Source organism: Phocoena phocoena, chromosome 1 (genome assembly GCF_963924675.1).
Source record: "Phocoena phocoena chromosome 1, mPhoPho1.1, whole genome shotgun sequence".
Classification (NCBI taxonomy): domain Eukaryota; kingdom Metazoa; phylum Chordata; class Mammalia; order Artiodactyla; family Phocoenidae; genus Phocoena; species Phocoena phocoena.
This window is the reverse complement of record NC_089219.1, coordinates 163,824,621-163,846,774: the sequence shown is the minus strand read 5'-3', so window position 1 is coordinate 163,846,774 and position 22,154 is coordinate 163,824,621. Positions and strand designations below refer to the sequence as shown.

Sequence of the window (22,154 nt, the reverse complement as noted above, 5' to 3'; positions counted from 1 at the left end):
TGTGCTGCTTATGAGAATCTAATGCCTGATGATCCGAGGTGGAGCTGAGGCGGTGATGCCAGGGAGCGGCTGCAAATACAGATCATCATTAGCAGAGAGGTTTGACTGCACAGAGACCATGATAAATCAATTGCTTGCAGACATATCAAAACCCTATCAGTGTTCACTTTGTTGTAAAGCAGAAACTAACACACCATTGTAAAGCAATTATACCCCAATAAAGATGTTTAAAAAAAAAAAAAAAAAAAAAAAAAAAACCCTATCAGTGAGTGGCAAGTGAAATCAAGCTTAGGGCTCCCACTGATTCTGCATTATGGTGAGCTGTATAATTATTTAATTATCTATTACAATGTAATAATAATAGAAAAAGTGCACAATAAATGTAATGTGCTTGAATCATCCTGAGACCATCCCCCGCCCCCCACCCCTGGTCCAGGGAAAAACTGTCTTCCACAAAACCAGTCCCTGGTGCCAAAAAGGTTGGGGACTGCTGCTTTAGGTTGTCACATACAGGTTGAATGTGGCACACAAAATGGACTTTTTTTTTTTTTTTCTTGGATGTATTCTACTTTCAGGACTAGTTAACTAGTAAGGAGATTTCTGCAGAGATGCATAATCTCAAAAATAAAAGAGGACTAACAAACATGATATGACAATTCTGACAACATATTCAGGGCAAGAAAAGACCAACTTTCACAGTGGTGGATGGAGAGAGGGAAGGAGTACAGAGAACATAGTATTCAGAGTTTTCCAAAGCCACTAATACATGGTTTTAAAAATGGTTAAGACAGAACTCTCAGGGATATCCCCTTTTCCACTCTTGAATTATTACTAATGTCCATGTATGACAAGTCAAATTTCCAAAGTGGAAAAGCAACTATTAGAGACTGAGACTGCTAGTTCAATATCTAATAGTGTTGAGGCAATTCAAATCTATTTTAATAAATTCCACATGCACTATTAATTTCTATGTGGATGCTTTGTATATGTATTTTAAAAATATTTTAATAATCCAAAATAGAAAAGGCATATTGAAGTCAATAAGCTTAGACAAACTTTCACTGACTTTAACATACTACGTAATCCGGACAAGAAAGGGTAGTTCAAAGCTTTAACTCTGAATGAACTTGATAAAAACTTCTCAGGTGTATGGCTGAGAAATTTGTCCTTGTTGTATCATAAAAGTGACTAAAGTATTTTAAAATCATTTTCCTCCCTTTGCTTTACAAATTGAAAGTCTGAACATCTAATTTCATATTTTGACAACTGTGGCTGTAGTTTGCTTTTGCTGAGTAAAGTATTAGATAAACAATTAAGTTTTCCAAAATTAAAGGAGACTTTATCAGACCAATGTTCCATTTTTTAAATAAATTCCATCAGAAAATATACTGGACAAAGTAGTATGTCTAGTTCTTTGAGATGAAAAATAGTTAACTACTCAGGTCATTTTGGTAAAAACAGAATAGAAATTAGCTATCAGCTTCAAAATTAAGTTAAATTAATTAAATAAAATTAAATATTTGTTAGGGCAGAGGCTGGGTAGGGATAGGGTAGATAAAATTACTCCTAGTCAGTGCTAAAATCACTTGGGATTAACGCAAATGTTAAATTAGTTCAATGTCACCAACCTGATGTGTCACAGAAAATTAGGAAAAAATGTATACCAAGAAAATCTGTAATCCATAAATCTGAAAGAACTGCTATACTTCTGAAGGTTTTTTAAAATAATAGTTCTGGATATATTAAAAACAAAATCTCCTTACAATACCTGGGAGTCTTCCTTCTGCAAAGAAGGAATGAAACTAATTGAATAATCTGTATTTGTCCCTGAAATACTCTGCAAAATTCCAACTCACAAATAATATACAAAACAGAATAAATAATAGGTATGTTAAGATTAAAGGATATAACTTGATTTTTACTACCTCTACAAGGCTGTACATATATTACATCAACATAATAGAAGTGGCATAGTCTCTGAAGATACTTTCCACACTTTATTTACTTTTCAAAACTAATCTCAAATCACATACCATACACCTATTTCCTTTTTGATGATTGCACTTAAACTTAAGGGTATGGTTTGTTAAACAAAGCTTATGAACAAAATAATTATCATGTTTATTGCGTGTTATACAAAGGAGCTACTCTGAATAGAAATCCATCCTTCTCCACCATTTGTTTTGTTTTGTTTTGTTTGCGTTACGCGGGCCTCTCACTGCTGTGGCCTCTCCCGTTGCGGAGCACAGGCTCCGGACGCGCAGGCTCAGCGGCCATGGCTCACGGGCCCAGCTGCTCCATGGCATGTGGGATCTTCCCGGACCGGGGCACGAACCCGTGTCCCCTGCATCGGCAGGCGGACTCTCAACCACTGCGCCACCAGGGAAGCCCTGATGTACCTTTTTAAACATACTAACAAATTCCCATTTGTTAATATTTTGTTTAGGATTCTGTCACATACATTCATGAATGAGATTGGCTAGTAGTTATTCTCTTTTGTCGTATCTTTGTTAAGTTCTGATATCAAATTATTCAAGCATTACAAAATGAATTGGAAAATGCTCCTTGTTATTTTCCTATTCTCTAGAAAAAGTTTTTGAAAGTTGATGGTAATGGTAAACACCTGGTTGAATTCACTGGTATGGAAGAATTCATCTGGGGTTGTAGGATCTTTGTGGTCAAGTTTTAAATTACAGATTCATTTATAAGGTAGTGATAGGCTTATTCAGACTTTCTAGTTCTTATTATATCAATGTTAGCAAGTTGTATTTTTCTAGGAATTTGTCTCCATCTCAATTTTCAAACATATTTACAGGTAGCTGTTTATAATATGTATTAGTCTGCTCAGGCTGCTATAACAGAACACCATGGACTGGTGGCTTAAGTAACAGAAATAAATTTTTTTGTAGTTCTGAAGGCTGTAAGTTCAAGATCAAGGTGCTGGCAGGGATGGTTTCTGATGAGAACTTTCTTCCTGGCTTGTAGATGGCTGTTTTCTCATTGTGCCCTCAGATGGCCTTCCTTCTGTGCACACATGAGAAATCTCTGGTGTCTCTTCCCCTCTTCTTATAGGACACCAGTCCTATTAATCTGAGCCCCAACCTATGGCCTCATTTAACCCAAATGACCTCCTTAAAGGCCCTATCTCTAAATACAGTCATATTGGGCTTAAGGCACCAACTTCTGAATTTGGAGGGGACAAAATTCAATCACACAAAATTCAATAACACAGTATCCTCTCAAGATCTTATTCATGTCTGTAGGTGATATTGTGATGTCCCCTCTTTCTTTCTTCCGTTTTTTTTAAAAAATTAATTAATTTATTTTTGGCTGCGCTGGGTCTTCGTTGCTGTGTGCGTGCTTTTCTCTAGTTGTGGCGAGCGGGGGCTCCTCTTCGTTGCGGTGTGCGGGCTTCTCATTGTGGTGGCTTCTCTTGCTGCAGAGCATGGGCTCTAGGCGCATGGGCTTCAATAGTTGTGGCTCGCGGGATCTAGAGCGCAGGCTCAGTTGTGGTGCACGGGCTTAGCTGCTCTGCTGCATGTGGGATCTTCCTGGACCAGGGCTCGAACCCATGTCCCCTGCATTGGCAGGTGGATTCTTAACCACTGCACCACCAGGGAAGTCCAGTCCTCTCTATTTTAGATTTGTTCTCCTTTTTCTTAAAAAAAAAAATTATTTATTTATTTTTGGCTGTGTTGGGTCTTTGTTGCTGCATGCGGGCTTTCTCTAGTTGCAGCGAGCGGGCTTTCTCTAGTTGCAGTGAGCGGGGGCTACTCTTCGTTGCGGTGAGCAGGCTACTCATTGCGGTGGCTTCTCTTGTTGTGGAGCATGGGCTCTAGGCACGTGGGCTTCAGTAGTTGTGGCATGCGGGCTCAGTACTTGTGACTCGCAGGCTCTAGAGCACAGGCTCAGTAGTTGTGGCACACGGGCTTAGCTGCTCTGTGGCATGTGGGATCTTCCCAGACCAGGGATCGAACCCGTGTCCCCTGCATTGGCAGGAGAAATAACCACTGTACCACCAGGAAAGTCCCTAGGTTTGTTTTCTATTTCATTATTTTTCTCTTTGTATTTAATTTGTTGTTCTTATTCTAATGTCTTGAGATAGATGCTTAACTTACTGATTTTCAGTCTTTCTTCAATTTAAACATGTTTTTTATTCTAAAATAGGCATGGCTGCATACCAAGATTTTGATATATAATTTTCAATACCACTAAATTAAAAACATTTTCTATTTCCTGATAATTCATCCTTTGATCTATGGTTTATTTAGCACTGCATTCTGTAATTTTCAAGCCTGAGTTTTTTCTTGGTATCCTTTTGTTATTAACTTCTAAGCTTATTTGCACTGTGATCAGAGAACTTATTCTGGAGAATTCTAATCATTTTGCAATTTGTTGAAATTTGATTTAGGACCAGCATACAATTAATTTTTTTTTTTTTTGGCTGTACGCTGGCCTCTCACTGTTGTGGCCTCTCCCGTTGTGGAGCACAGGCTCCAGACGTGCAGGCTCAGTGGCCATGGCTCATGGGCCCAGCCGCTCCACGGCATGTGGGATCTTCCTGGACTGGGGCACGAACCGGCGTCCCCTGCATTGGCAGGCGGACTCTCAACCACTGCGCCACCAGGGAAGCCCTACAATTAATTTTTGTAAATATTCCATGTGGGCTTGAAAGTAATAGGTATCCTGAAGTTGGCAGGTATAATTGTCTACATATGCTAATGAGATCAAGTTTGTTAACTGTGTTTTTCAAGTCTATGTTCTTTTTTTAAAAAAATTATTTATTTATTTTATTTTTGGCTATGTTGGGTCTTCGTTGCTGTGTGCGGGCTTTCTCTAGTTGTGGTGAATGGGGGTTACTCTTTGTCGTGGTGCGCAGGCTTCTCACTGCGGTGGCTTCTGTTGTTGCAGAGCACAGGCTCTAGGCACACGGGCCTCAGTAGTTGTGGCACGCAGGCTCAGTCGCTGCGGCACATGGGCTTAGTTGCTCCGCAGCATGTGGCATGTAATATTCCAAGTAATATTCCATTGTGTGTGTGTGCGCGTCAAGTAATATTACGTTGTGCGTGTGTGTGTGCGCGTGCATGTATATGTGTACACACATACATACAGACTACATCTTCTTTATCCATTCATCTGTTGATGGACACTTAGGTTGCTTCTGTATCTTGGCTATTGCAAATAATGCTGCTATGAACATTGGAATGCATGTATCTTTTTGAATTATTGTTTTTGTTTTCTTCGAATATATAACCAGGAGTGGAATTGCTGGATCATATGGTAGGAGTTGGGTTTTATTTTTCCTCCAGTCTGGCAATCTTTGCCTTTTATTCAGGAAATTTAGTCTACTTATACTCAATACTATTTATCAATATATTTAGACTTAAATCTACCATCTTACTATTTTCCTTCTATATGTCCCACCTGTTAGGTGTCATTTTTTTCTTTCTTTCCTTGCCTTCTCTTAGACTGAATGAACATTTTATTATTCCATTCCCTCACCCACCTTCCCCTGATTAGTTTGGTAGTTATTCAACTTTTACTATTATTTTAATAGGTACCTTAGAGATTAAAATGTACATCCTTGATTTATCAAAGTCTATGTGTATACACACCCCTTACTCTGACCAAAAGACAACTGTTGTACTTTTAAACCTTTATATTTTAAATGCCACAAGATACTATTTTATCATTTTATATGGTGTCACTTAGACTAATCTACATATTTATCCTTTTTGTTGTTTTTCATTCCTTTTTGAAACTTCAAGTATCTTAAAAAAATAAGTTTTTCTTTCCTGCTTGAAGAAAACCTTTATTATTTTCTTAAGTATAGGTATTCTGGTAACAAATTCTATAATTTGTCTGCAAATGTCCTTATATTAACTTTACCCTTAAAGGAATTTTCACTGGATATAGAACTAGGTTGGCAGTAATTTTGTTTCTGCCCTATAAAGATGTCATTCCATTCTCTTCCATCCTCTGTGGTTTCTATGGAGAAGTCACCTGTCAAACAAATTGTTACTCTTTTGAAGGTACTTCCTCTCTTCCATTCTACTCTGGGTACTTTAAATACTTTTCACTTTGTGTTTAGTTTTCAGCAGTTTTACTATGATGTGTCTAGGAGTCATTACCTTATTTATCCCATTAGGATTCATGGGGGTTCTTGAATTTGTGGCCTGTTGTCTTTCAACAGTTTTGGAATGTTCTCAGCTCTTAAAATATTCCTTCTGTCCCATTCTCTTTCTCTTCTCCTTCTGTTACTCTAGTAGACATATTAGACTCCCCACTATATCCCTTATTTATCTTATCCTCTCTTCTGAATTTTCTATCCATCTTTCTCTCCTTGCTTAAGTCTGGATATTTTCTTATCTGTTTTCAATTACTGGCTCTCTCTTCAGCTGTTCCTAATCTGCTGTGGTTATATCTACCAACTGAGTTTTTTTTTTTTTTTTTTAAGATGTTGGGGGTAGGAGTTTAGTACTTTATTTTTGCTGTGTTGGGTCTTCATTTCTGTGAGAGGGCTTTCTCTAGTTGTGGCAAGCGGGGGCCACTATTCATCACGGTGCGTGGGCCTCTATCGCCGCCTCTCATTGCGGAGCACAGGCTCCAGATGCGCACGCTCAGTAGTTGTGGCTCACGGGCCTAGCTGCTCCACGGTATGTGGGATCCTCCCAGACCAGGGCTTGAACCCGTGTCCCCTGCATTAGCAGGCAGATTCTCAACTACTGTGCCACCAGGGAAGCCCCAACTGAGTTCTTAATTTTGATTATTGTAGTTTATATCTAGAGTTTCATTTGGTCCTTTTTGTTGTTGTTTCCAGTTCTCTTCTGAAATTCTCCATTTTGTCTCATCTCTTTAAACAGAACAAGCATTTAAAATCTATGTCTAAGAATACCAATCTCTGTAATTTGCCCACTGTTCATATTTTCTTTTGATTTTTGTTAGGGTTATCTTGTCTCCTATTGTGTCTGGGATTTAAAATTGAGTATTAGATACTGTATGTTAAAAACTGTAGAAATAATTTCAGGTCTAGTATGATATTACATTCCTCTAAGAGGATTTATATTTACTTCTAGTGGGCTGCTTGGGGTCCTAGTGTTCCATAATCATCTTAATTCAATTTCAAAGGTAAGATTATTTGAAGCTGGGCCAGTGTAAACTTTTGGGGTTCCAACCCAGAACATGGAAGGTTCACCAGCTTCCCTCAACCCTTGCTAGTTCTCTGGACTCTTAATTTTTGTCCTCCCCACCCTTGTAAGACTTTTGAGAACACCACTCAGTTTCTCAGCCACCTTTTCTGCAACTTGCAGAAGCCCCTAAGGAAAAAGGAATCCTAAATGACAGGTTCCCCCTTCTGAGTTTACTTCTTTTCCTAGATTCTATCCCTATAATTCTTTAATACCTTATTAATGCTCCAGTTTCTTCAAACAGCTTATTTTCATATTTTATTACAGAGGAAATAGCTATTCTCAACTATCTGGATTAGGAAGACTAATCCAAATTATCTAGTCTACCATTATCAAAAGCAGAAGCAGCATTAACTTTTCCCATGCACTATGCTGAAATTCTTTAGAGAAGTGTCTGTTACTTTCTCTCCCTTTAACTTGGGTAAATACCACATTTACATTCTGTCATTGGGATGAAGAGGGGAATGTGGAAACAGAAATGGAATGAATTCAATTTAAAGTACTGCATCTCACTTTTGAATTCCTCTATCATATTTGCAACTATTGGCCTGGTGTCCCTTCAGGGTTCCAACATGCAGACTCTTTTAGCCAAGGTTTTTATTTCATCCAACAACATATAAGAAAAAATTTTTAAATCTTTCAGACATTGTTAAGCAGTCTGTTTCCATGTATTCTACTTTTTTTTGTACTTCTTATTTTGCATGGAATTGTAAGGGACAGGAAGAAAACACATGTTCAGCCTACCATCCTAAATCAGAAGTATAATTAAATCTTTAAAATGCTCATACATTTTGACCCTGCCACTGTACTTTCTAAGAATTTATCTATTTTTTTAATTTTTAAATTTTATTTTATTTTTTTATACAGCAGGTTCTTATTAGTCATCAATTTTATACACATCAGTGTATATATGTCAATCCCAATCACCCAATTTATCACATCACCACCACCACCACCCCGCTGCTTTCCCCCCTTGGTGTCCATACATTTGTTTTCTACATCTGTGTCTCAATTTCTGCCTTGCAAACCATTTCATCTGTACCATTTTTCTAGGTTCCACATATTTGCATTAATATACGATATTTGTTTTCCTCTTTCTGACTTACTTCACTCTGTATGACAGTCTCTACATCCACCCACGTCTGAACAATGACCCAATTTCATTCCTTTTTATGGCTGAGTAATATTCCACTGTAAATACATACCACACCTTCTTTATCCATTCATCTGTCAATGGGCATTTAGGTTGCTTCCATGACCTGGCTATAGTAAATAGTGCTGCAATGAACATTGAGGTGCATGTGTCTTTTTGAATTATGGTTTTCTCTGGGTATATGTCCAGTAGTGGGATTGCTGGATCATATGATAATTCTATTTTTAGTTAAGGAACCTCCATACTGTTCTCCATAGTGGCTGTATCAATTTACATTCCCACCAACAGTGCAAGAGGGTTCCCTTTTCTCCACACCCTCTCCAGCATTTGTTGTTTGTAGATTTTCTGATGATGCCCATTCTAACTGGTGTGAGGTGATACCTCATTGTAGTTTTGATTTGCATTTCTCTAATAATTAGTGATGTTGAGCAGCTTTTCATGGGCTTCGTGGCCATCTGTATGTCTTCTTTGGAGAAATGTCTATTTAGGTCTTCTGCCCATTTTTGGATTGGGTTGTTTTTTTAATATTGAGATGCATGAGCTGTTTATATATTTTGGAGATTAATCCTTTGCCCGTTGATTCGTTTGCAAATATTTTCTCCCATTCTGAGGGTTGTCTTTTCATCTTGTTTATGGTTTCCTTTGCTGTGACAAAACCTTTTAAGTTTCATTAGGTCCCATTTGTTTATTTTTGTTTTTATTTCCATTACTCTAGGAGGTGGATCAAAAAAGATTTTGCTGTGATTTATGTCAAAGAGTGCTCTTCCTATGTTTTCCTCTAACAGTTTTATAGTGTCTGGTCTTACATTTAGGTCTCTAATCCATTTTGAGTTTATTTTTGTGTATGGTGTTAGGGAGCATTCTAATTTCATTCTTTTATATGTAGCCATCCACTTTTCCCAGTACCGCTTATTGAAGAGACTGTCTCTTCTCCACTGTAGTTCCTTGACTCCTTTATCATAGATTAGTTGACCATAGGGGTGTGGGTTTATCTCTGGGCTTTCTATCTTGTTCCATTGATCGATATTTCTGTTTTTGTGCCAGTACCATATTGTCTCGATTACTGTAGCTTTGTAGTATAGTCTGAAGCCAGGGAGTCTGATTCTTCCAGCTCCGTTTTTTCCCCTGAAGACTGCTTTGGCTATTTGGGGTATTCTGTGTCTCCATACAAATTTTAAGATTTTTTGTTGTAGTTCCGTAAAAAATGCCATTGGTAGTTTGATAGGGATAGCATCGAATCCGTAGATTGCTTTGGGTAGTAGAGTCATTTTCACAATATTGATTCTTCCAATCCAAGAACATGGTATATCTCTCCATCTGTTGGTATCATTTTTAATTTCTTTCATCAGTGTCTTATAGCTTTCTGCATATAGGTCTTTTGTCTCCCTAGGTAGGTTTTTTCCTAGGTATTTTATACTTTTTGTTGCAGTGGTAAATGGGAGTGTTGCCTTAATTTCTCTTTCAGATTTTTCATCATTAGTGTATAGGAATGCAAAAGATTTCTGTGCATTAATTTTGTATCCTGCAGCTTTACCAAATTCATTGATTAGCTCTAGTAGCTTTCTGGTGGCATTTTTAGGATTCTCTATGTATAGTATCATGTCATCTGCAAACAGTGATAGTTTTACTTCTTCTTTTCCAATTTGTATTCCTTTTATTTCTTTTTCTTCTCTGATTGCCGTGGCTGGGACTTCCAAAACTATGTTGAATAATAGTGGTGAGAGTGGACATCCTTGCCTTGTTCCTGATCTTAGAGGAAACGCTTTCAGTTTTTCACTACTGAGAATGATGTTTGCTGTGGGTTTGTCGTATATGGCCTTTATTATGTTGAGGTAGGTGCCCTCTATGCCCACTTTCTGGAGAGTTTTTAGCATAAATGGGTGTTGAATTTTGTCAAAAGCCTTTTCTGCATCTATTGAGATGATCATATGGTTTTTCTTCTTCAATTTGTTAATATGGTGCACATTGATTGATTTGCATATATTGAAGAATCCTTGCATCCCTGGGATAAATCCCACTTGATCGTGGTGTATCAACCTTTTAATGTGTTGTTTGATTCTGTTTGCTAGTATTTTGTTGAGGATTTTTGCATCTATATTTATCAGTGATATTGGTCTGTAATTTTCTTTTTTTGTAGTATCTTGGTCTGGTTTTGGTATCAGGGTGATGGTGGCCTCACAGAATGAGTTTGGGAGTGTTCCTTCCTCTGCAATTTTTTGGAAGAGTTTGAGAAGGATGGGTGTTAGCTCTTCTCTAAATGTTTGATAGAATTCACCTATGAAGCCATCTGGTCCTGGACTTTTGTTTGTTGGAAGATTTTTAATCACAGTTTCAATTTCAATACTTGTAATTGGTCTGTTCATATTTTCTGTTTCTTCCTGGTTCAGTCTTGGAAGGTTATACCTTTCTAAAAATTTGTCCATTTCTTCCAGGTTGCCCATTTTACTGGCATAGAGTTGCTTGCAGTAGTATCTTAGGATGCTTTGTATTTCTGCAGTGTCTGTTGTAACTTCTCCTTTTTCATTTCTAATTTTATTGATTTGAGTCCTCTCCCTCTTTTTCTTGATGAGCCTGGCTAATGGTTTACCAATTTTGTTCATCTTCTTAAAGAACCAGCTTTTAGTTTTACTGATCTTTACTATTGTTTTCTTTGTTTCTGTTTCATTTATTTCTGCTCTGATCTTTATCATTTCTTTCCTTCTGCTAACTTTGGGTTTTGTTTGGTCTTCTTTCTCCAGTTCTTTTAGGTGTAAGGTTAGATTGTTTATTTGAGATTTTTCTTGTTTCTTGAGGTAGGCTTGTATAGCTATAAACTTCCCTCTTAGAACTGCTTTTGCTGCATCCCATAGGCTTTGGATCATCGTGTTTTCATTGTCATTTGTCTCTAGGTATTCTTTGACTTCCTCTTTGATTTCTTCAGTGATCTCTTCGTTATTTAGTAACGTAGTGTTTAGCCTCCATGTGTTTGTGTTTTTTACGTTTTTTCCCCTGTAACTGATTTCTAATCTCATAGCGTTGTGGTCAGAAAAGATGCTTGATATGATTTCAATTTTCTTAAATTTACTGAGGTTTGATTTGTGACCCAAGATGTGATCTAACCTGGAGAATGCTCCATGTGCACTTGAGAAGAAAGTGTAATCTGCTGTCTTTGGATGGAATGTCCTATAAATATCAATTAAATCTATTTGGTCTATTGTGTCATTTAAAGCTTCTGTTTCCTTATTTATTTTCATTTTGGATGATCTGTCCATTGGTGTTAAGTGAGGTGTTAAAGTCTTCCACTATTACTGTGTTACTGTCAATTTCCTCTTTTATAGCTGTTAGCAGTTGCCTTATGTATTGAGGTGCTCCTATGTTGTGTGCATATATATTTATAATTGTTATATCTTCTTCTTGGATTGATCCCTTGATCATTATGTAGTGTCCTTCCTTGTCTCTTGTAAAATTCTTTATTTTAAAGTCTATTTTATCTGATATGAGTATAGCTACTCCAGCTTTCTTTTGATTTCCATTTGCATGGAATATCTTTTTCCATCCCCTCACTTTCAGTTTGTATGTGTGCCTAGGTCTGAAGTGGGTCTCTTGTACACAGCATATATATGGGTCTTGTTTTTGTATCCATTCAGCAAGCCTGTATCTTTTGGTTGAAGCATTTAATCCATTCATGTTTAAGGTAATTATACATATGTATGTTCCTATGACCATTTTCTTAATTGTTTTGGGTTTGTTTTTGTAGGTCCTTTTCTTCTCTTGTGTTTCCCACTTAGAGAAGTTCCTTTAGCATTTGTTGTAGACCTGGTTTGGTGCTGAATCCTCTTAGCTTTTGCTTGTCTGTAAAGCTTTAGATTTCTCCATCGAATCTGAATGAGATCCTTGCATGGTAGAGTAATCTTGCTTGTAGGTTCTTCCTTTTCATTACTTTAAGTATAACATGCCACTCCCTTCTGGCTTGTAGTTTCTGCTGAGAAAGCAGCTGTTAACCTTATGGGTGTTCCCTTGTATGTTATTTGTCATTTTTCCCTTGCTGCTTTCCATAATTTTTCTTTGTCTTTAACTTTTGCCAATTTGATTACTATGTGTCTCGGTGTGTTTCTCCTTGGGTTTATCCTGTATGGGACTCTCTGTGCTTCCTGGACTTCGGGGGCTATTTCCTTTCCCTTGTTAGGGAAGTTTTCGACTATAATCTCTTCAAGTATTTTCTCTGGTCCTTTCTCTCTCTCTTCTCCTTCTGGGACCCCTATAATGCAAATGTTGGTGCATTTAATGTTGTCCCAGAGGTCTCTTAGGCTGTCTTCATTTCTTTTCATTCTTTTTTCTTTATTCTGTTCTGCAGCAGTGAATTCCACCATTCTGTCTTCCAGGTCACTTATCCGTTCTTCTGCCTCAGTTATTCTGCTGTTGATTCCTTCTAGTGTAGTTTTCATTTCAGTTATTGTATTGTTCATCTCTGTTTGTTTGTTCTTTAATTCTTCCAGGTCTTCGTTAAACATTTCTTGCATCTTCTCTATCTTTGCCTCCATTCTTTTTCCGAGGTCCTGGATCCTCTTCACTGTCATTATTCTGAATTCTTTTTCTGGAAGGTTGCCTATCTCTACTTCATTGAGTTGTTTTTCTGGGGTTTTATCTTGTTCTTCATCTGGTACATAGCTCCCTGCCTTTTCATCTTGTCTATCTTTCTGTGAATGTGGTTTTTGTTCCACAGGCTGCAGGACTGTAGTTCTTCTTGCTTTTGCTCTCTGCCCTCTGGTGGATGAGGCTATCTAAGAGGCTTGTGCAAGCTTCCTGATGGGAGGGACTGGTGGTGGGTAGATCTGACTCCATGAATTTATCTTACAAATAGACACAAACAAATGCACAAAACTATACAGACAAGAACATTTACTGTAGCAGTATTTTAGTATAATCATGGAAATAACTTAAATATCAATTAATAGATTATTTAAATTATGGTATAATACAGAAATTTTAAGAGACTGAAATAAGTTAATATATAATGATATAATTTCATTTTTGTTAGAAAATAATTTTCAAAGCAACTCGGAAACAGACTCTGACCTGTCAGGGTGGCAATGGCCACTGAGCAGGGAGGAAGTTCTGCCTCGCACTCTGCGCAGGCTTTAGCTCCTCCAACAGCAGTCACACTTCCTATCAAGGTGACAGTGGCCAGTACACCCTCAGGAAAGATGTGGCTGTCATCCTCATAAAATTCAGCCTTCAAACCAAAGACACTGGGCACATGCAGTCTACAAAGGGACACTCCCACATAAAAACACCCCTTCAAGACCACAATAGATAACTGTTTCACCCAAATTCACAGAGATAAGAGAAAGTAAAATGAAAAGGCAAAGGAATTACTCTCAATTGAAAAAGTAAGAGAAAACCCCTGAAAGAAAAATAATGAAACAGAGATAATCAGTGTATCAGACAATGAGCTAAACAATTTGGTAATATGGGAATTCCCTGGCGGTCCAGTGGTTAGGACTTGGCGTTCTCACTGCCAGGGGCCCAGGTTTGATCCCTGGTAAGGGAACTAAGATCCTGCAAGAATGGGATCTTAGTTTGCGTGGTGTGGCCAAAAAATAAAAAATTTGGTAATAAAAATGCTAACTGAATTAAGAGAAATGATCTATAAGCACAGATCATTTTAACAAGGAACTAGAAACTATAAATAAGACCCAATCAAAAATAGGTCATTCAATTCCTGAGATAAAAGCACTCTAGAAGCAATGAATAGCAGACTAAATGACAGAAGAACACATAAATGATCTGGAAGACAGAATAATGGAAATCACCCAATCAGAACAGCAGACACAAAGACAAATGAAAATAAACAAACCAAAAAACAAACAAACAAACAACAAAAAAAACAAAAGCAACATGTGAGATCTTTGGGATAATATAAAATGTGCCAACATTCACATTATGGGGTTTTCAGAAGGAGAAGATAGAGAGAAACTGTATTTAAAGAAATTACAGCTGGAAATTTCCCAAATCTAAAGAAGTAAACAGATATCCAGGTACAGGAAGCACACAGGGCCCCAAACAAGGTGAACCCAAACAGACCCACACCAAAACATATCATAATTAAAATGGCAAAAGTTAAAGATAAATAGAAAATTCTAAAGGCAGCAAGAGAAAAACAGAGTCATATATAAGGGAATGTCTAAAAGCCTATCAACTGATTTCTCTGCTGAAATTCTGCAGGCCAGAAGGGAGTGGCATGATATATTCAAAGTCCTAACAGGGAAAAACCTGCAACCTAGGATACTCTACCCAGCAAGATTATAATTTATAATAGAAGGAGAGATAAAGAACTTCTCAGACAAGCAAAAACTAAAAGAATTCACCAATACTAAACCTAGCCTAAAAGAAATGTTGGAGGGTCTTCTCTAAATGGAAAAGAAGTTAACAGTCTATAGGAAAGGGGAAATCCCAATAGAAAAGGCAAATAGTAAGGATTGAAGATCACTTAAATAAGACAGTACCTAGATTAAAAAAAAAAGAAATTATAAAAGCAACTATAACTACAATAAACAGTAAAGGGATAAGCATGAATGTAAAATATGACATCAAAAAACAACATATGAAGGGGAATTCCCTGGTGGTCCAGTGGTTAGGACTCGGTGTTCTCACTGCCAGGGCCCCAGGTTTGATCCCTGGTCAGGGTACTAAGATCCCACAACCCGTGTAGTGTGTGTGTGGGGAAAAAAAAAAAATATATATATATATTTATATATTATATATATGATATATATTTTATATATATATATATATATATATATATATATATGAAGGAGGGGAGTGAAAACTGTAGAACTTTTCAGAATGTGTTTGAACTTAAATGTTTATCAGTTTAAAGCAAGTAGACATAATTATAGGTCAACATATATGAACCCCATTGTAACTACAAATCAAAAACCTACAGTAGATACACAAAAACCAAAAAGAAAGGAATTCAAGCATACTAAAAAAATCATCAAACCAGTACAGGAGAAATAAAAAGAAGAAATGAATGAAGAAGAACTACAAAAACAATTGGAAAACAAGGATTAAAATGGCAATGAGTACATACTTATCAATAATTATTTTAAATGCCAATGGACTAAACTTTCCAGAAGACAGCGTGGCTAACTGGATTAAAAAAACAAAACCCTTCAATAAACTGCCTAATAAACTCACTTCAGGGTAAAAGACGCATACAGACTGAAAGTGAGTGTATAAAAAAATATTTCATGCAAACAAAAATGACAAGAAAGCAGGGGTAGCAATACTCATATCAGACAAATAGACTTTCAAAGGTTATAACAAAAGGTAGCAAAGGGCATTATATAATGATAAAGGGATCAAAACAAGACAGGATATAACATTTGTGAACATACATGCACCTAATATAGGCACACCTAAATATATAAAGCAAATATTAACAGACATAAAGGGAGAAATTGACAAAAATATAATAACAGTAGGGGACTTTAACACCCCATTTACATCGATGGACAGATAATCCAGACAGAAAATCAACAGGGAAACAGTAGTCCTAATTGACACATTAGACCAGTTGGACTTAATTGATAGCTACAGGAAATAACATCCAAAAATAGCGGAATACATATACATTCTTTTCAAGGGCACATGGAACGTTCTCCAGGATAGATCACATACTAGGTCACAAAACAAGTCTCAAGAAATGTAAGAGGATAGAAATTATATCAAGCGTTTGTCCCAAGCACAACTGTATGAAACTATAAATGAACTACAGAAAGAAAACCAGGAAAGAACAAACACACTGAGACTAAACAATATGCTACTCAAAAAAAAAAAAAAAAGGGTCAATGATGAAATCAAAAAGGAAATTAGAAAATACCTCAGGACAAATGAAGATGAAAACACAGTTTTCCAAAATCTATGGGATGCAGCAAAAATAGTTCTAAGAGAGAAGTTCATAGTGATATAGGCCTTCCTCAAGAATAAGAAAAATCTCAAATAAACAACCTAACATACCACCTAAAAGAATTAGAAAAAGAAAAACAAAGTCCAAAGTCAGCAGAAGGAAGGAAATAAAAAAGATCAGAGAGAATAAATAAAATAGAGACCAAAAAATCAACAGAGAAGATCAATGAAACCAAGACCTGGTTATTTATAAAGACAAATAAAATTGATAAACTTTAGCCAGGCTCTCATCAAGAAGAAAAGAGAGAGGACCCAAATAAACACAGTACTACAGAGAAACAAAATGACAGAGAATACTATGAATAGTTATATGCCAACAAACTGGATAACCTAGATGACACAGACAAATTTCTAGAAAGATACAGCTTGCCAAGACTGAGTCAAGAAGAAGCAGATAATTTGAAGACTGATCACTAGGAGTGAAATTGAATCTACAATTAAAATACTCCCAGCAAACAAAAGTCCAGGACCAGACAACCAAACATGTAAAGAAGAACTTATACCTATCCTTCTCAAACTATTCCAAAAATCTGAAGAGGGGGGAACGCTCCCAAATTCATTTTATGAGGCTCCACCATTACCCTGATACCAAAATCACACAAAGACTCTACAAAAAAGGAAAATTACAGGCCAGTAACTTTGTTTAATAGAGATGCAAAAATCCTCAACAAAATATAAGCAAACCTAATCCAATGATGCATAAAATGGATCATACATCATGATCAAGTTGGATTTATCCCAGGGTCACAAGGATGGTTCAACATACGCAAATTAGCCAGTGACATACCACTTAAACAAACAAAAGATGAAAATCACATGATTATCTCAACAGACGCAGAAAATGCATTTGAGAAATTCAACATCCATTCATGATAAAAATGTTCATCAAAGTGGGTATAGAGGGAACAAATCTCAACATACATGACAAACCCACAGCCAACATAATACTCAAAAGTGAAATGCTGAAAGCTTTCCCACTAAATTCAGGAAATAGTACTGGAAGTCCTAGACACAGCAATCAAAAACAAAAAGAAATAAAAGGTACACAAATTGCAAGTGAAGAGCTAAAACTGTCATTATCTGCAGATGACATGATACTCTATAGAGAACCCTGAAGTCTAGGCCCAAAAACTATTAGAACTAATAGATGAATTCAGAAAGGCTGCAGGATACAAGACTAACATATAGAAATATGCTGCAGTTCTATATACTAATAATGAAATATCAGAAAGAGAAAGTAAAAAACGATCCTGTTTAAAACTGCACCAAAAACAAACAAACTCTAGGAATAAACTTCACCAAGGAGGTGAAAGATCTATACTCTGAAAACTATAAAACATTGAGGAAGATGATTTGAAGAAATGGAAAAATATTCCGTGCTACTGGGTTGGAAGAATTAACATTATTAAAATGTACATATTAGCCAAATCAATCTACAGATTTAATGCAATCCCTATCAAAATACCCAGGACATTTTTCACAGAACTAGAACAAATTATCCTAAAATTTATATGAAGTCACAAAAGACCCTTAATTGCCAGAGCAATCCTGAGAAAAAGGAACAAAGCTGGATGTATAACCCTCCCAGATGTCACACTATACTAAACTATAGTAAGCAGAACTGCATGGTATTGGCACAAAAATAGACACATAGATCAACGGAACAGAATACAGTCCAGAAATAAACCCAAGCACCTGCGATAAATTAATCTACGACAAAAGAGGTAAGCCTATACAATGGAGAAAAGATAGTGTCTTCAACAAGTGGTGCTAGGAAAATGGACAGCCACATGTAAAACAGTAAGAGTAGAACATTCCCTTTCACACCATATACACAAAAACAAAACAAAACAAAACAAACCCTCAAAACAGTTTAAATGTAAGCCCCAAAACCATAACACTCCTAGAAGAGAACAGAGACAGAGCACTCTTTGACAGAAATTGTAGCAATATTTTCTTAGATCAGCCTACTAAGGTGAAAGAAATAAGAGCAAAAATAAACAAATGGGGCCTAATTAAACTTAAAGATTTGCATAGCAAAAGAAACCACTGACAAAAGAAAAAGATGAACTATGGAATGGAAGACAATATTGGCAAATGATGCGGCCGACAAGGGGTTCATATCCAAAATATATGAACAGCTCATACAACTCAGTATCAAAAAAAACAAGCAAACAATTCAATCCATAAGTGGGCATAGGATCTGAATAGACATTTTCCCAAAGAAGACATTCAGATGGCTAAGAGGCACATGAAAAGATGCTCAACATCGCTAATTATTAGAGAAATGCAAATCAAAACCACAATGAGGTATCACATCACACCGGTCAGAATGGTTAGCATCAAAAAGTCTACAAAAGACAAATGTTAGAGAGGATGTGGAGAAAAGGGAACCCTCATACACTATTGGTGGGCATGTAAATACTCCACAAATGGAGTTGGTCATAAAAAACAATGAAAAAAAGCCATTTGCAGAAACATGGATGGACCTAGAGAATGTTATGCTTAGTGAAATAAGTCAGACAGAGGAAGACAAATACTGTATAATATCACTTATATGTGGAATCTAAAATGCAATACAAATGAATGTGTATGCAAAACAGAAACAGACTCACAGATATAGAAAACTAGTGGTTACCAAAGGGGAGAGGAAAGCAGGAAGGGATAAATTAGGGACATGGGATTAACAGATACAAATTATCATACAAAAAGTAGATAAGCAACAAGAATACACTGTATAGCACTGGGAATTATGCCCAATATCTTGTAATAACCTATAACGGAATACAATCTGACAAAAATACTAAATCAATATGCTGTATACCTGAAACTAAGACAAAACTGTAAATCAACTGTACTTCAAAAAACAAAACATATGAAAGTATATGCATAGAAGAAGAAATCCATATGCTAAGCATAAAAACATATTTATACCATATACTAAACTAAATAGTTTTACAGCATTTCAATTTTTATAATGGTAATTATTTCTAATCATAAATAAATTATACAGCCTATCAAGCCAGTTAGATTTCTACAGAGATCCCACATACCAAGAAGTCAAACCAACATCAGAACAGGCCTTTTTAAAAAAGTACGTAACGCTAACTAGGCTAAGGCAAGTCCAGTACTTTAAGGTGTGAAACCTAGATACAGGGAAAAGTCCTAGCTAGTGATATGAAAGTTAAATAATTTGATTATGCATCAAGGTGGAAGAGATGATAAAATGATCAGAGGAAATGTAGTGGGGGAGCATTGAAAAGGCATAGAATAAAGGGTAGAAGTAGAACTGATAGAAACCAAGATAAGAATGAGAGTCCAGTAGGAAAGAAGCAAACACATAATATTTTTACATTTAGGATATATAATGGCAATATGTTACGGCTATTTTTTTTCAATCTTTGATAGCCTGTGTATCTGACAACACTAATTTTATATCATGCCTAAATGAGTTAAACTGGAACTAAGAAGCCTGTTCTGGTACCTGTACTACTAAATAGCAGCATAATCTTAGTCCAAAATCCCTTGATATCTTTGGTCTTCAGTTTTCAATTCCATAAAAATGATGGGTTCAAATTAGATAATTCAAAGTCATGTTCAGATTAAAAAAATTCCATAATCCTAAAAGGATTGTTCCTCATTCAGTTAGGTAACTACTTGTCCAGCTATTTACCCACACCTACCCCTCACACCATTCCATACAAGAGATGACTAATGTTACGACAACTCCCTATTCCTGCATTCATGACAGACATTGGTAATTAGCTACAGCCCTTGGCCCCCAAGCCCAATCACTGAGCTCTCTCTTACTTTCATACATCCTTGCAACCATTTTCAATCAATTGGAGATGGTACTTGAGATAAAATCTGTTCACCATCCTATAAATCCACAAGCAAGTTATGACTTTCAATACAATTAAAAAACTTCCTTAGTATTTTCTACATTTTAAGAAACTCTGATAATTCTCTCCTATGAATAAAATTGACTCATATTTTTGTACTCATTAGATTAATAAAATAGGATATAAGCTCCATCAAGATAACCTGAAGATACCAGCCTATGTATTTCCTGATTTATTTATTCTGAATCACTTTTAATAACCTCTGCTAATATGACTTCCTTAGTCAGAGGCACCAATGCTAAGAATTCTACACTCACGCAAACTGTCAAAGAACCTTATATCCATTAATCCTATTCAATGGCATAAGGAGGCCTGGGGTAATGAACTGTATTGCATTGCTAATTTACTTAGCGTATGTTCAGTATAACAAGAGATAGAGAGAGCAAATCAGGATTTAAAATTAACATTTATCTCAAGGTTTTCTTCCACAAAATATTTTAAAATCTTTAGATATAGAAGCTGCCCACCATTTTAAAATGAGACAAAGAAAAAAAAATATCCTTACCAGTTTTTCTGCTTCTGTGTTCATTTCCCTTAATTTCTTGATATGCTCCTTTTTAATCATGAGAATTTTTGATAATCTGGTCTATAGACAATGAAGAAGAGATGTTTTGGCATAAACACAGGCACTTAAGTATATCATGTAGATGTCAAATTTCTAAGTTTTCACCAAGATATTTTAGCAGATTTTAGTGTTTCAATATAAATATAGCACAGACACTATTTTATAAGTCAGACTGGCTGAGAAGAAGATATTTTAAAATCCACTGTAACCAGGATATATCAAAACGATTAAGGAGTCAACCTGAATAAGCTTTCACTGGTCCAATATGGAACAATGTGTGGACCAATCATAATACTAACTACAGTTAACTGAAGCACAAATACATTAAAATCCATGAGTTCAGACTGATACTTAAACAAAATTAACCATTGTTGGAGAATACTAGTGACCATACTCATAAACTGGAAAACAAAGACAAAGAGTCAAGCATTTATCCTGCCTATACTATACAAACTATATGCCATTAGGTAACCAAATAATAGATTAGGGGAAGTTTTTCCTTATAGAACTATTTCAGCTACTAAACAAAGAACAAGAATAGCACCATTCTGCAATCCTAATGAATGAATTGACCTACGCAGTGATAATTAGTACCAGCCAACATTATATAAAAAAAGAGATAAAATAATATGGGTATCCTATTAGAACACAAAACCACACATGTAAGTAGTCACATAAAAACAAGTACACCAATCAAATAAAAAACCCAAATCAAATCAAACCTTTATATTCAATGAGCAATTTACATGAAATATAAAAGACAAAAGAATATGTTGGATGTTATCACAAGGATTCAGTCAGCAAAATCCAGACTGTGGGAGACTCTATGGACAAATAATCTAGTTTCTTCAACAAATAAGTTAATGGGGAAAAAGTACAGTCAACATTTAAGAGACAACTGGAGAACTGGAATGCTGACTGGATATGTGATGATATTAAGACTTTTTTGTTAACTTTTTAGATGTAATAATGATAATATAGTTATGTCTCTTAAAAAAAAAAAAGGGCCCTTACCACTTAAAGATATATAATGAAATATTTACAGATAAATGATATGACGTCTGATTTCTCAAAACAGAGAATATGGGTGGGAGTATAGCTGAAACGGAACTGGCCAGGAGTTGTTGATAACTGTTATAGCTAGATAATGGGTACCTAGAGGTGCATTATACAACTGTCTGCTTTTTTCTTTTTTAATTAATTAATTAATTTTATTTATTTCTGTGTTGGGTCTTCGCTGTTACACACGGGCTTTCTCTAGCTGTGGCGAGTGGGGGCTGCTCTTCGTTGCGGTGCACAGGCTTCTCATTGAGGTGGCTTCTCTAGTTGTGGAGCACGGGCTCTAGGTGCATGGGCTTCAGTAGTTGTGGCACGTGGACTCGGTAGATGTGGCTCAC

The 22,154-nt window shown here is 36.2% G+C and overlaps 1 protein-coding gene across 4 annotated transcripts in view; it reads right to left on the bottom strand.

Annotated features, from left to right (window-relative positions):
• Nucleotides 1-22,154, bottom strand: part of LIN9 (lin-9 DREAM MuvB core complex component) — a 110,607-nt gene that overhangs the window by 16,166 nt on the left and 72,287 nt on the right. For 3 of the 4 annotated variants that reach the window (XM_065878058.1, XM_065878082.1, XM_065878076.1), the window contains one exon: nt 20,698-20,778. The exons of the other annotated variant lie outside the window; for it this stretch is intronic. In XM_065878058.1, the coding sequence (XP_065734130.1) occupies nt 20,698-20,778 (81 nt within the window). The remainder of the gene's footprint in view (nt 1-20,697; nt 20,779-22,154) is intronic. 4 annotated transcript variants of the gene reach the window in all.